At 41.1% G+C, this 13,181-nt stretch overlaps 1 protein-coding gene across 2 annotated transcripts in view; it reads left to right on the forward strand.

The window, feature by feature from the left end:
- The window catches only part of Dnah5 (dynein axonemal heavy chain 5), a 279,864-nt gene that overhangs the window by 109,885 nt on the left and 156,798 nt on the right, over window positions 1-13,181 (forward strand). Inside the window, exons 19-24 of one of the 2 annotated variants that reach the window (XM_078018064.1) lie at window positions 520-756; window positions 2,082-2,272; window positions 2,360-2,447; window positions 4,988-5,121; window positions 10,567-10,768; window positions 11,341-11,576. In XM_078018064.1, coding sequence (XP_077874190.1) covers window positions 520-756; window positions 2,082-2,272; window positions 2,360-2,447; window positions 4,988-5,121; window positions 10,567-10,768; window positions 11,341-11,576 — 1,088 coding nt within the window. The remainder of the gene's footprint in view (window positions 1-519; window positions 757-2,081; window positions 2,273-2,359; window positions 2,448-4,987; window positions 5,122-10,566; window positions 10,769-11,340; window positions 11,577-13,181) is intronic. The other variant, XM_078018069.1, reaches the window with a different exon arrangement.

Below are 13,181 nucleotides of genomic sequence, written 5' to 3' on the forward strand. Positions count from 1 at the left end.
TGGTTCTGAGCAAGTTGTAATGACTCCATGTTGCTAATTCCCATTTTTTTTTTGGTGTGTGCTTGTTGAGTTCTGCAAACATGTACTTTTCCTGGGTCCTCTTTGTCACTTAGCTCTCTTTTGATTTAAGCCGGGGGAGGTGTTTTACTTCAGTTTACCTGTAGAGGAGGGTGGATTATGGGTCATGGATTGGAATTCTCCTTGAAGTCATTGCAGACTAGAGCAAAGCTTTTGCTGCACAGTCAAGAATGCTACAAGTGGAGAAGGAAAGTGGTTCTAAAGGGGTTTAGAGCGTTGGTGGGAGAGAGAACCAGCCTGTGGGCTCAGTGGCTGCAGCACCCAGAGCTCCTGCATCTCTCATTGGCTGTCTTCTCAGGCGGAGGAAGACTGTAATGGCCTCACTTTCTAAGAAGCATGACACTTAAGTGACATCAAACTTGTCTGTCATCTGTCTTAATTTCTCCATTTAGTTGTGGCCTCTCTCTTTCACCCACCTCTATTTGTGTCATATCATAACAGCAAAAAGAGAGGAAGGAACTTCTGATGCCTTGACATCGTCCCTTAATGCTGGGGCTGGCCCACTGTCTTTGACAGCAATTCCCAAAAAGAAGAAACAGCCTGAGATGGTGGAGGCGGCCTGCGAGTTGCTCTCTCATTTCAACCACCAAAACGCAGAAGCTCTTCTGAAAGTGACCAGGAACACTCTAGAGGCCATTCGCAAGCGCATCCATTCCTCCCACGTGATGAATTTCCGGGGTAACAATCCCACACGGTTTGCAGGGTGGCTGATCAGGTGTAGTTGTGTGTGTGTGTGTGTGTGTGCGCACACACACTACATTCCTGATAAATTTAAAGAATTAAGAAACTCCACCATTTATTGAGTGCCTCCTTGTAAATTTCAACATTATAAACGTTGCTCATCCCAACAGTTCTAGAAGCGGATACCCTCACCACTCATGTTGAAGTGGAGAAAACTGGAGCAGGGAGAGGTCAAATTAATTTCCTTAAGGTTACTTACCTTTGTTAATGGCATAAAAATCAACATTACTTTCAATCTTTTGGTAATAAAATGAAAATATATAAAATGAATTATTTTAATCTGAGAAAGGAAAAGCACATACTTTGAAAGGAAGGCATATGGAAAAGATTGTTTCATTGTTAAATCATTGGGTTATTGGCCTATCTTGTAACGTGGAAAGAGTTTGCTAAAGTCACACTTATCTTCTTGACCTGCTTGTGCTTTCCAGGGGCGTCCCTGTGCTGGCATTTAAGAGACGGCACTTGACATTTAGTTAAAAGTGGGTACATGAGGTTGGGGTTTTGAAAGAATGTTTTGTTGGTGGCATGGTTTATAATGTTTTATTTCACTTCAGACACAGGGTTATATTAGAAATTTTCAAATGTGGGTTGGTGTGCTAAATATTAAATCACAATTATTTGTCAACTTCATATATTAAAGGTATTTCTACCTAGATAAAGTTATGTGTGCTACATACTTATATACCCATCTCTATGTATCTATGTCTGTAACTTATCTATACCTAACTTTAAGAGCCTGTTGATATGGGTGGTGAGTTACATTTTATTTCCTTTTCATTTTTTTTTTTGCTGTTCTGAGGGTAGAATATACACTGTGGTAGAGAAGGCATGTTTTATTTGAAATTACAAACTGTGGTTTGTTTTAATTTTGGCTAGTTTTGGTAGTTATTCTCATTTTTCATTCTTTGCGTATTTATTCTTCATTTATCTAATTTATCGGCATTCAGTTATTTGGACAGTATCATCTTTAATAGTTTAGATAAAAATTTATCCTTAAGCCTGATCCTACGTAGTAGGTTTCCTTTATGGATAGTAGGCCGACAGATTATAATTAACAGAAAATGACTTGGGTTCCACTGAACTGCTCTCTATTAAGCAAACCAAAAGCTTTTTTTAAAATTCATTCACTCAACTAATATTTGCCTGATAATATATCTACTATGTGTTGTTCTAGGTGCTTTAATCGTGGTTAGAAATGAAGTAAGTCCCGTTTTCGAATTAAAAATATTAATCCTCTACTGTTTTTTTTTTTTGTAACTCAGACAGCAATAGTGCATCTAAAGCAAAGCAGAACAATCTGCCTATTTTCCGAGCAAACATCACTCTGGCCATTCCCAACATTGCCATGGCGCCTGCCTTGGAAGACGTACAGCAGACCCTGAACAGAGCTGTGGAGTGCATTGTCAGTGTGCCCAAGGGGGTCAGACAATGGAGCAGGGAGCCCTCGTCCAAGGTGGGCCTGGGATGGGAAAGCTGTTTCATGTGGAAGCTGTTTATTTACAGATAAGACAAAGCTGAAAAATATCCCTTTACATTGTAGAAAAAGGCACATGAAAGAAAAATGGCTGCCCTGCACAATAATGAAGAGAGTGATTCTGAGGTCGAAATGGAAGACAATGAACTTCAAGGTAAATGCTCCTTGTGTTCTTTTAAAGTATTGTAAATCAAGATTTATTGAGCTTCAATGTACCCTCCCGCAACCCCTATAGGATTCTCTAATCAAGCAAGAGCAGCGTATCAATCTATGAACCAATTTTAAGTCTATAAAATGTCAAGATCTGCGTATTTTAATATTTCTGCGTCAACACTGTGGTCTGCTTCTAGGGGGTTGACCGCATCTGTTTTTGCTGATTTTTGGTCCAGTCTAATAATGAGAACTGGAGGCAAGAAAGGTTTTAATTTGTCAGTGTAAAGAGCCACTCACCATCAGCACAATGAACGTTTCCTGGCACTAAGAGATGTTTTTCACTTACTCTGTTTCCGTTTTGTTAACATCTTGTGAGTGTCACTGTGTGTCTGGTGGCTTTTATTTGTGTTATGTAAAATCCGACAGCCTAAGACACCCAAGTTGCATGTGGTATTAAATGTTGTCCTTGGTCCTCACACTCCCTTAAGTCAGCCCCACAAACCCCAGCCCCTGTGTAGTCCTGTTGGTGTTTACCTCCCCTGAAGCGATAAATCAACTAGCCAAGGAAGAAACTGAGGTGTGAGTGGGCTGGGAGTGACGTGAGAGGCCCTGGGTTCCATCCCCAGCATCACAAAAATAACCAAACCAGATCAAACAAAAACAAACCAAAAACAAAAGTGTTGCTGGAGGATAAATACAGCACAGATCAACTTTCCCTATGACTTACAAAATGATTTTTTATTAATCTGAGCTCAAAACCTCTACTATTATTATACTAAGCTCCAATCATATATTATTTGGAAACATTGCTTTAATTTCCTGGGTAGCTTAAAATTCAGAATTTTCTAGACTAAAAATACATTCAATCATGAATCATATCTAAGTTGAGAAGAAAAACATTGATTGAAAATTGTACATATTTTTTTGTCATGACCAATGAATTAAGGAACGAATCGATTTTTCTTTCTGCAACTCAGATCTTTTTTTTTTTTTTCCTTCCTTCAGTACAAACCCAGGGCCTTGTACCTGCTGGTCAAGCACTCTTCCACTGAGCCACACCCAGCCCCCAAATCTTTTACTAAGTTCTATTGAATTTTCATTTAATTTGTTCTTCTTTTTGATTTTACAATTTGTATTTGGTTCTTTTCTGTTTCTGTCTCATTATTGATATTTCCCATTTTCCGAGATATCACTCTCATAAGTTCCTTTATTTCTTTAAATATGATTTCTGTACTTCTTGGAACATATTTACAAAAGCTATTTAAACTCTTTGCCTAATAAGTTCAACGCCTGAGTTTCCTCATGGGTAGCTTCTGTTGGCTGCTTTTATTTCCCTGTGTGGGCTCTACTTTCCCATGTCTTTGTGTGTCTCACACTTTTTTTTTTTTTTCTTGGTTGAAAATTAGACATTTTAAAGAATGGCAATTCTGAAAATTCATTGATAGGTTTTGCTGTTATCATTATTTCTCTTTTTCTTTATCGACTGTCATGGATTAATTGTGTAAAAACTATTTTTGGGTTATAAGCTACCATACTCTCTGGGCAGTTAGTGGTCAATTAATGACTGTACAGAGATTTCCTTGACTATTTTGAAGCAAGAATCTTTGTCCTTTGCTTAGAGACTCTGTACCTGCTCTGGAACCCAGCAAGGCCCAGTCAGTTTAAACCACTACACAAGTCTTTACTCACTGATGCTGCAAGGCCTCAGATTCAGACAGAAGTGAAAGGCTGAGGCCTTTTGGAGTCTTCCCTGGGCATGCTGATGCCTCTGCTCATGAAGGTGGATTCCTAGAGCCCCACGGCCACTTCTACTTCAGGGCTTACAGCGCCCTCTGTGGACATTGCTTTCCCCAGACCTTTTAACTTTTTTGGCTACCATCTTGTTTGCCCCAACTAATATCATTGTCTCAGGTTGCTGTGAAGTTAAATAATTGTTGTTGCTAATAATAATATATATATATATATATATATAGTCATTTGCCAAAATATATATATATATATTTTGGCAAATGACTTGGGGGTCAGACATTTTTTCCCCCACTCAGTAAAATTCTGCATCATGTCATGTAAAGATAAATTCCTTGAACACAGCTTTTCCAGGGAGCTTCTAGGTGTGTTGATTACTGATTACTGATTAGAGACCCCACCCTCTGAGGAGCTCCAAACCCAGCCCTGACCCTCTGGGCACTGCTAGGTTGAGGGTTCTCACAGCTGCATGGGATGTAAGTCTGCTGTTTTTCAAAGCTTCCACAGCCAGAGAGGAGTCGGCGGGAAGAGAGCAAGTTAAACACATGAGACTTGGTCCTGTCACCTGGATCCCATATTTTTTCTTGAATCAACACTCTTTGGATTGCTGTAAGATGGAGTTAATTTCCAGAGTCCTGAAACTTTGAGAATGTCAAAAATTTTCACGATTTTTATTGCTTTTAGGAAGGAGATACTTTGTGGTGTCTTTACTTTACCATTACAGAGATCTCCCATCTGTTAATAGCACATTGCCTATGCTGTTGATTTAAACTTTTCTCTCTCTTCTGCTTTCAGAGACGATTGAGGTGGCATCTGTGACCTTACCCATTCCAGTGCAACCCAAGAACTATTATAAGAATGTGTCCGACAATAAGGAGATTGTAAAATTAGTCTCTGTGCTGAGCACAATCATCAGCTCTACCAAAAAGGTACGTCCCGAGGCCTGTGGCCTGGCCCTGGGCCCCACAGCCGGCCTGTGTGAAGGCGAAGAGGGCAAGCTCCTACTGTGGGGAACTGAGTCACACCCAGGGCCTCAGTGCCTGGCGAAAGGCAGCTTGTGTGGACTGAGCAAAAGCTTGTCACCTGAAGATCTCTAACTCTAGGGTGACAGTGAAGACAGCTGTTATTCCCTGTTACGTGTTGTTTTCCGGTGAATGCCTCTAACCTCTTCTCTTGATACAAATGAGTTAAAAACATCTAGTATATCCCAAACCACAAATCAGATTGATGTTACCATTCCCCTTCCAAGAGTCAAATAGAATAAGGTTTACAGTCTATTTTTCACATTTACATAGGTAAGCCTTATAAAATATCAGATGAAAATTTAATAATATCATATAAAATTTTGTATAAACATAAAAAATATACACACATACACATATTTTCTCCGCTGGTCCTATCAACACAAACCTGTACAGGATATGGCGGTAGATTCAGGTTAATTTTTTTCCCTTCCAACTTGTTTTTTTCTCTCAGCTTCCCCTTTTTTATTAAGCAAATTTACTCTTGTAACAAAAAAGACTTAGAACCCTGAAATCATCTCCCGTACCCCCATCAAATTTGTTAAAGAGTTTTTAGCAAGTAATCATGCAACCAGTCCTGCAAGGTCCATCCATGCGGTCCCAGATCTGTCTCTCCAGAAACCACCAAGCGTGTGCACTGGGCACAGATGCTGAGCACCCTCAGGTAGGATCTAGCTCACCTGGTTAATTAGCCAAGAGGAACCAGTACCTCTTGAAACCATTAAAACAATGTTGATTCCCATGGCACTGGGACCTCTTGACTTCAGAAGCATTTCTCAGTGTGGTAGGAACAATTTGCTGCTCAGAGAACACATCTCTGAGCGTTACTGGGTCTGGCTAGAAGGAGCTACATTTGTTTGAAAGCACTCTGGAAACTTCCCATTGACATAACAATTTGAGGAAATGTTACTTAGTGTTAATATCTTCCCAAGGGACCCTTAAGTCTTTGCGTTTATGCAAATTTAATTTTCCTATTTTAATATAACCGAAGGTTCTGAATTTAACTGCCTCAGGGACAGTGTTCACATAATTCAATAAATATCTAGTGCTTAGTTTATCAGGTTCTATACCAAATGATAAAGGTAAGTAGAATAGCCTATGAGAACAATAAAAATTCAGATACATTTTCAAATGTCTCAGTCATCACAGAAAACATAATGTCATCCATGAAGTCCATCACTTTTGTGAATATAATCAGCCTTTATTAGCAAATCTAAGGATAAGGTGCAGTAGCTGAAATGACACTGCTGGCAACAAAATACTGACACGTGTCAATTTTGTTGCATTTCCATTTCTTTTATATGGAGGAAATGAACAGATCTCAGTCATCTTTAAAATAGCAGGAAGGAGTGACAGTTTCCTGAAGAATTCGTTCCCCGGATTTACATGACGGACAAATTATTTCTGGGAGAAGGGATGCACAGGCAGTGACAATACTAGAAACGGGCAGCCCTCTACCGCCTTGGACCCTTCTAGAGGAGTTTGCTTCTACCATAGGGCATCCTGTGACCTCACCAGGAGCCCTGTCCTCCTGCCAGGGCTGATGGCTCAGAATGCAAACCCAGTCTACATTGAGCACATGCCTAGGTTGACCGTCCATTTCTAACACTGCCTGGCTTTAAACTAGGAGCTGAACTAAACCACCCAACCCACCCAAACCACCTTGGTAATGGAGATAACTGGAGCAGAACAGCTCACCTGTGTAGCTCATGTAGTTCTCCCTTTAAACTCTAGGATTCCTTCACCCTAAAAAATAGCTTTCTTTTAATAAGCATTGACACTTTTCTAACATAAGGGCAAATCTTATTGAGTGAGGGCGTTTTCTTCATAGTATGAACTCTTGGAGTGGAAAGAGCTCAGGATTCTAGCATTTCTACCCCTATGCAGGAGTCTTTGATATCTATACTTGTTCCTCTGAACCATAGTGCATCTGTGATCATGCCGCTTTCCTGTGTCACACGTTGATGTCTATACATCATCCCACACCAGGGGACCAGGTATAGTTGGATGAACCACGGCAGTCTTAGCTTTCTGCATTTCACTGGATGGGGAACTCGGCACCCAATGAAGGCACCCAGTGAGGCTGTGAGGGATGTTAGCTGTATGTGGGGAGGCAGAGTTAAGGACTCCTTGGTTTGGTGCAGGTTGGTGCAATGTACTTAAAACAGTTGTACAGTTTAGAAGGCTGTTGGTAATGATCTGTTGTTTCAAATGGTTGCAGTTGTTATGCCTCATTTTTCTTAACATTTTTTCCTCACACAGATATGACTTTTAAGTTATGATATAATCTAATGAAAAAAAAAACTCTATCCCCCAAAGGCATAAACATTAGAAATAAAGAGTCATTTAAAAAAAATCTTTATAGATAATATGACATCTACCAAGTAAATCTGAGACTGATCGGAAAAAAAAGTTGTGTGACCCAACAACAGTTAAGTTTGTTAAAAGATAAGTAATAGCATTTCTGATAAAATACATTAAATATGTTCCTGAAAATTTTTGTTTTGAGAAGTTATATATTTACTATTAAATGATAAGAATTTTGAGAAAAATGGGATAGAGGCAGACACATAAAATCTAGGAAATTTTGTAATGAGTTTATCCCAAAATGTTTTTGATCACAGTAAAATGTGAATATGTTTAATAATGCTGTAGAAATTAAAGAATTTTACTAGAAAGAGGTGAAAGAAGCTCAGGAGGTGTTCAAGGAGCAGGGGAGGTTACGGAGGCACAGAAGCATCGATACAGCATGGAGACCAGGCTGAGCTGTGCCAAGAACTAAGACAGGTGGTGGCCCGACTGGCGTGGAGGCAGGAAGTGGTTCAGGGAGCAGGTGCACAGGGCCCTGCCTCTCGGAGGCCTGCTGCTATGGCATGTGTGGAACAAAGCGCTGGCAGGAATGACATCTCATAATGAGACCCTCCTGGTACCATCACCCATTTTCCAGTGTGTGTGAGCCACGTCACCTTACAGAGGCGCACTGGTTAGCAAACTGAACTGATTACTAAACAAGAAAGTATTAAAACTCACATGGCATTCATGGCTAGTTATAAAAATAGTGGAAAAAGATCTTGTTTGCCATGACAACATCATGGAGAAATACCTAGGAAACATATTTAATAAGAAGTGTGTGGGGTCTCTATGAGGATTAGTCTAAAACTCAAGGAATTTTGGAAAAAAGATTCAAAATAGGGATGAGAAGATGTATTATTACACACCTATCAATTTTATTCAGATTTTAAACATTTTTTATGGGATACCATGGATCTCCTAATGGGATTCGATGCTGGCTGTTCCCTTTGTCCCACCCCCTCCAGAACTAAGGTCCACTGTTCTCCACCTGAGTGTCCCACCTCGGCAGCAGGTCAGCAGGGTCCCATGGAAGTTTTCAAGGGGTTCAACCCCTGAGGCATCTTGGAGCTCTGAGCAGCAGAGGGCAGAACTTCATAGTGTTTTCCCTCCTGCCTCATACCTCCCCAGTGGCAGGACTGTGAACTCTGCCTTTTTTTCTTTTAAATTTTTGTTTTTAAAATTTGTTCTAATTAGTTACACATGACAGTAGAATGCATTTACACAAGTGGTACACAAATGGAGCACAACTTCTCCTTCCTCTGGCTGAACATGGTGCAGAGTCACACTGGTAGTATAATCGTACGTGTATACAGGGTAATAATGTCCATTTCATTCCACTGCCCTTCCCATCCCCACATCCCTTCCCCTCTCTCACTCCCCTCTGCACAGTCCAAAGTCCCTTCATTCTCATCCCCCAATTGTAAATCAGCATCTTCTTATTAGAATAATCAGCCTTTGTTTTTTGGGGGTTTACCTTATTTTGCTTAGCATAATATTCTCCAGTTCCATCCATTTACTGACAAATACCATTATTTTATTCTTCTTTAAGGCTGAGTAATATCCCATTATGTATATGAACCACATTTTCTTTATCCATTCATCTGTTGAAGGGCATCTTGGTTGGTTCCCTGTTTTAACTATTGTGAACTGAGCTGCTATAAACATTGATGTGGCTGCCTCACTGTATTTTGCTGATTTTAAGTCCTTTGGGTATAAACTGAGGGGTGGGATAACTGGGTCAAATGGTGGTTCCATTCCAAGTTTTCTAAGGAATCTCCATACTACTTTCCAGAGTGGTTGCACCAATTTGCAGTCCTACCAGCAGTGTATGAGTGTACATTTCCCCCCCACATCCTCACCAACACTTATTATTATTTGTATTCTTGATAACTGCTATTCTGACTGGAGTGAGATAGAATCTTAGCCTAGTTTTGATTTGCATTTCTGTAATCACTAGAAATGATGAACATTTTTTCAGATGTTTGTTGATTGTATTTTTTCTGTGAAGGGTCTGTTAAGTTCCTTAGCCCATTTATTGATTGGGTTATTATTATTATTATTATTATTTGGTGTTAAGTTTTTTTGGTTCTTTATATATGCTGGATATTTGTTCTCTATCTGAGGTGCGTGTGGTAAAGATTTTCTTCCATTCTGTAGGCTCTCTCTTCACATTATTGTTTCCTTTGCTGATAAGAAGCTTTTTGGTTTGAGTCCATCCCACTGATTGATTTTTGTTTTTGCTTCCTTATGCTTTAGGAGTCTGGTTAAAGAAGTCAGTTCCTAAGTCAACACTGTGGAGATTTGCTCCCATTTTTTCTTCTATCAACTACAGGGTCTCTGCTTTGGCACTTATGGCTTTAATCCACTTTGAGTTGATTTTTGTGCAGGGTGAGACACAGAGGTTTAATTTCATTTTGCTACATAGGAATTCCCAGTTTTCCCAGCACCATCTGCTCAATAGGCTATCTTTTCTCCAGTGTATGTTTTTGGTGCCTTTGTCTAGTATGAGACAACCCTATTTATGTGGGTTTGTTTCTGTCTTCCATTCTGTACCATTGCTCTACCTGCCTATTTTGGTGTCAATACTATGCTGTTGTTATTATTTTTTCACTATTGCCCTGTAGTATAGTTTAAGGTCTAGTATTGTGATGCCTCCTGCTTCACTTTTCTTGCTAAGGACTGGTTTGGCTATTCAGGTCTCTTGTTTTTCCAAATGAATTTCATGACTGCCTTTCCTAGTCCCATGAAGAACAGGAGCTCTGCTTAAGAGGGTCCTGTCCACAGGACTTTCAAAGACTTTGTTTTCTTCTACTTTCTGGAAACGATTCTCCCCTCTGGCCAGAGATGGGAACAGTGAGCCATGACCAGCCCTGCTGTACTGTCCACGCCATTCCCTGCGTCTTGGTTCTATGGGAGCTGGGCAGTGGGCAAGTCTTCCCGTGTGTCATGATGCCGTTTCAGGTTATGCCTTCTCTACATAGACTGTTATTTCTATTCTAGGAAGTCATTACATCCACGGATTGCTTCAAACGCTACAATCACATTTGGCAAAAGGAGAAAGAAGAGACCATTATGACATTTATTATGCAAAACCCTTTGCTTTCTGAATTTGAGTCTCAGATTCTGTATTTCCAAAACCTGGAGCAGGAAATTAATGCTGAGCCTGAATATATCTGTGTGGGTTCCATTGCACTGTTCACAGGTTGGTTCATTTTCTTTCAGACACTTACATAAAAGGTATCTTTTTAAAAAATCTCTTTACCTAGATCAGTATCCCAGAGAATACTAATATTAAGATATTCTAGCTGTCTTAAGGATTGACTTTCCTTTCATGGGCCTCAAGCTTTAAGACCAATTTGTAGAATTGTTTTTAATTCCCTTCTGCAAAATTATTTATTCTGGACTATTTGGAATACTTTGATCTTAAACCTTGGAAATAAAGGCTGGTTTAGAGAAAAAGGATACAATCTTCTATATTTAGAATCAAGATTCATCCTTCCTTCAATAAATAACAGTAACAAACATTTGAGACTTGTCTCAGAGGGTTTTGATAGCTATCTTTTTTTCAAAGCATTTCAAAATGCATTTTGAATTGTTGCAAAAACAGGCTTTAAAAAATGAATGAGCATATAATGATTCAGAAATGTTTTCCCCAGTTTAATTTTCATGTTTTCGAGAGTTACAGGTTGCAGAGTGCTCACTGTGAGTGAGTACTCAGTCTTTTCACACCGATCCCGTTTTTCAAACTGAACTCTGGATATTTGGGTTGTACAGCTGACTTGAAATTTGCCCTAACCACGGAGACAAAAGCCTGGATGCTTGTCATCGGCCGCCACTGTAACAGAAAATACAGGAGCGAGATGGAAAGCATCTTCACCCTGGTGGAAGAATTCAGTAAGAAACTGAGTCGTCCAATTAAGGACCTAGATGATATTCGGATCGCGATGGCCACCCTGAGAGAAATCAGGGAGCAGCAAATCCCCATCGACTTTCAAGTAGGACCCGTCGAGGTAACTGATCCCTGTTTGTTTAGTGCAGAAACGTTTTCACACGTAGAAGCCATCGACTGACGTATGGACCAGGTCTGGGCTGGAATTACAAACGGTGCAGACCCAAGCACCACTGCGGTAATGATGATGCTTCACCTTTGTCCAGTTCCTTTCGTGGGCTAGTTCTCATCCATGACATGCCATCTCAGGTCCCCAAGAACAGGGCCTGTGATGACAGTTTCTAAGTTAAATATTTACTGATAAGCACTGACCAGAGGAGGGGAGTGAAGGAAACAGGAAAGGTCAGTGGTGTCAAAGCTAAGTGCCACGTGGTTTCAGCTGTCGGCTAAATTCAGCCCCATCCTCGGGGAGCTGCGCCCAGGAACTTCACCACACTTGGTCCCACCTTGAGGCCAGGGAGACTGACCCTTTGCCTCCAGGCCAGTGGTCATGGAGGAGGCTCCTGTGCAGCAGAGGGCAGTCTTCCAGGGAGGGAGGCAGGCTCGGGAACAGGACCACCCTCCCACAGCCCTGCTTTCCACACAGGGAGCAGGCTCCAAGAACCGCGCAGCTTGACCTGTGTGGCACACCACTGTGGTTTTGGTGCCATATCTGGCTCTCTTTTCCACAAAGAAATCGTGTATCAGAAGTGGGTCATGTATGTACTTTTCACAGAAAAATTCCAGACATAAAACATTGTCATTTTATCACGTTGTAATGAAATGTCTGGTCTTACCCTCTGATGGTCGAGACCAGACTCCAGCCTCACACTTTCCCCAGTACTCTTGGTATTTCTAAAGATTCCACGATCCTGTGAGGATAGTACAGATCACTACACATTTATCCTTTGTCTTGGGGGGCCGTGGGGTCCCGTCTTCCGTCACATTCTTCTTGGGAATGGAAACATCAAGGCAAACAGTCTGCTCCTTGTGCAGGACCAGGGAATTCCCGGGGTTTGAAGAGGAGGTGAAGTAGCTGACATTTTCTCCTCCTTGGGAGTTAAGACAGAAGTGGAGTCAAGGCGTCAGGATGACAGTATAACATTTATGCTGATAGAGCTCATTCAGAAGACGTAATGGAGTGCACCTCTCTGGTTATCGCTTTCCCGATCTACCAAACGTGCATGCACACACCCTGGACTCGAGAGCACTAAATCCCAGGATCAGCGCACTTTCTTACCCATCAGAGGCAACCCTGGGACACCGCAGGCCTCTCTGTTACCCTGATCCACATTTGTGGCATGGAGGGACCGGTCACAGGAGTGCTTCCAAGAAGGAAGAGAGAAGAGCGAGAAAGGCCCAGGGCCATACTTGCCCAAATCAACATCCTCTGCCCCCCCAAATCAGCAGTCAGGTCTCATTTCTCCTCCGTGGGGAGGAGTAGTGGTGGGAAAAGAGGCCAGGGATATTTAGGGAAAATCATTTCTTATGGCACCAAACTCTGCTTATTTTGATTTTTCAGCTGAAAGAGTGATCCCAGGTTTTGCAGTCTGGGGGCAATGATTCGGCCCAGGTTCTGACTCCAGAACACCCACTTAGGTCTGACTACTGGAACCATTTAGCAACAAAGTGGCATGGGGCCAAGTTAAAATTCTGGTTTATTTTGTTATTCTAATATTAGAATTTA

This window comes from Ictidomys tridecemlineatus, chromosome 1, assembly GCF_052094955.1.
Source record: "Ictidomys tridecemlineatus isolate mIctTri1 chromosome 1, mIctTri1.hap1, whole genome shotgun sequence".
Classification (NCBI taxonomy): domain Eukaryota; kingdom Metazoa; phylum Chordata; class Mammalia; order Rodentia; family Sciuridae; genus Ictidomys; species Ictidomys tridecemlineatus.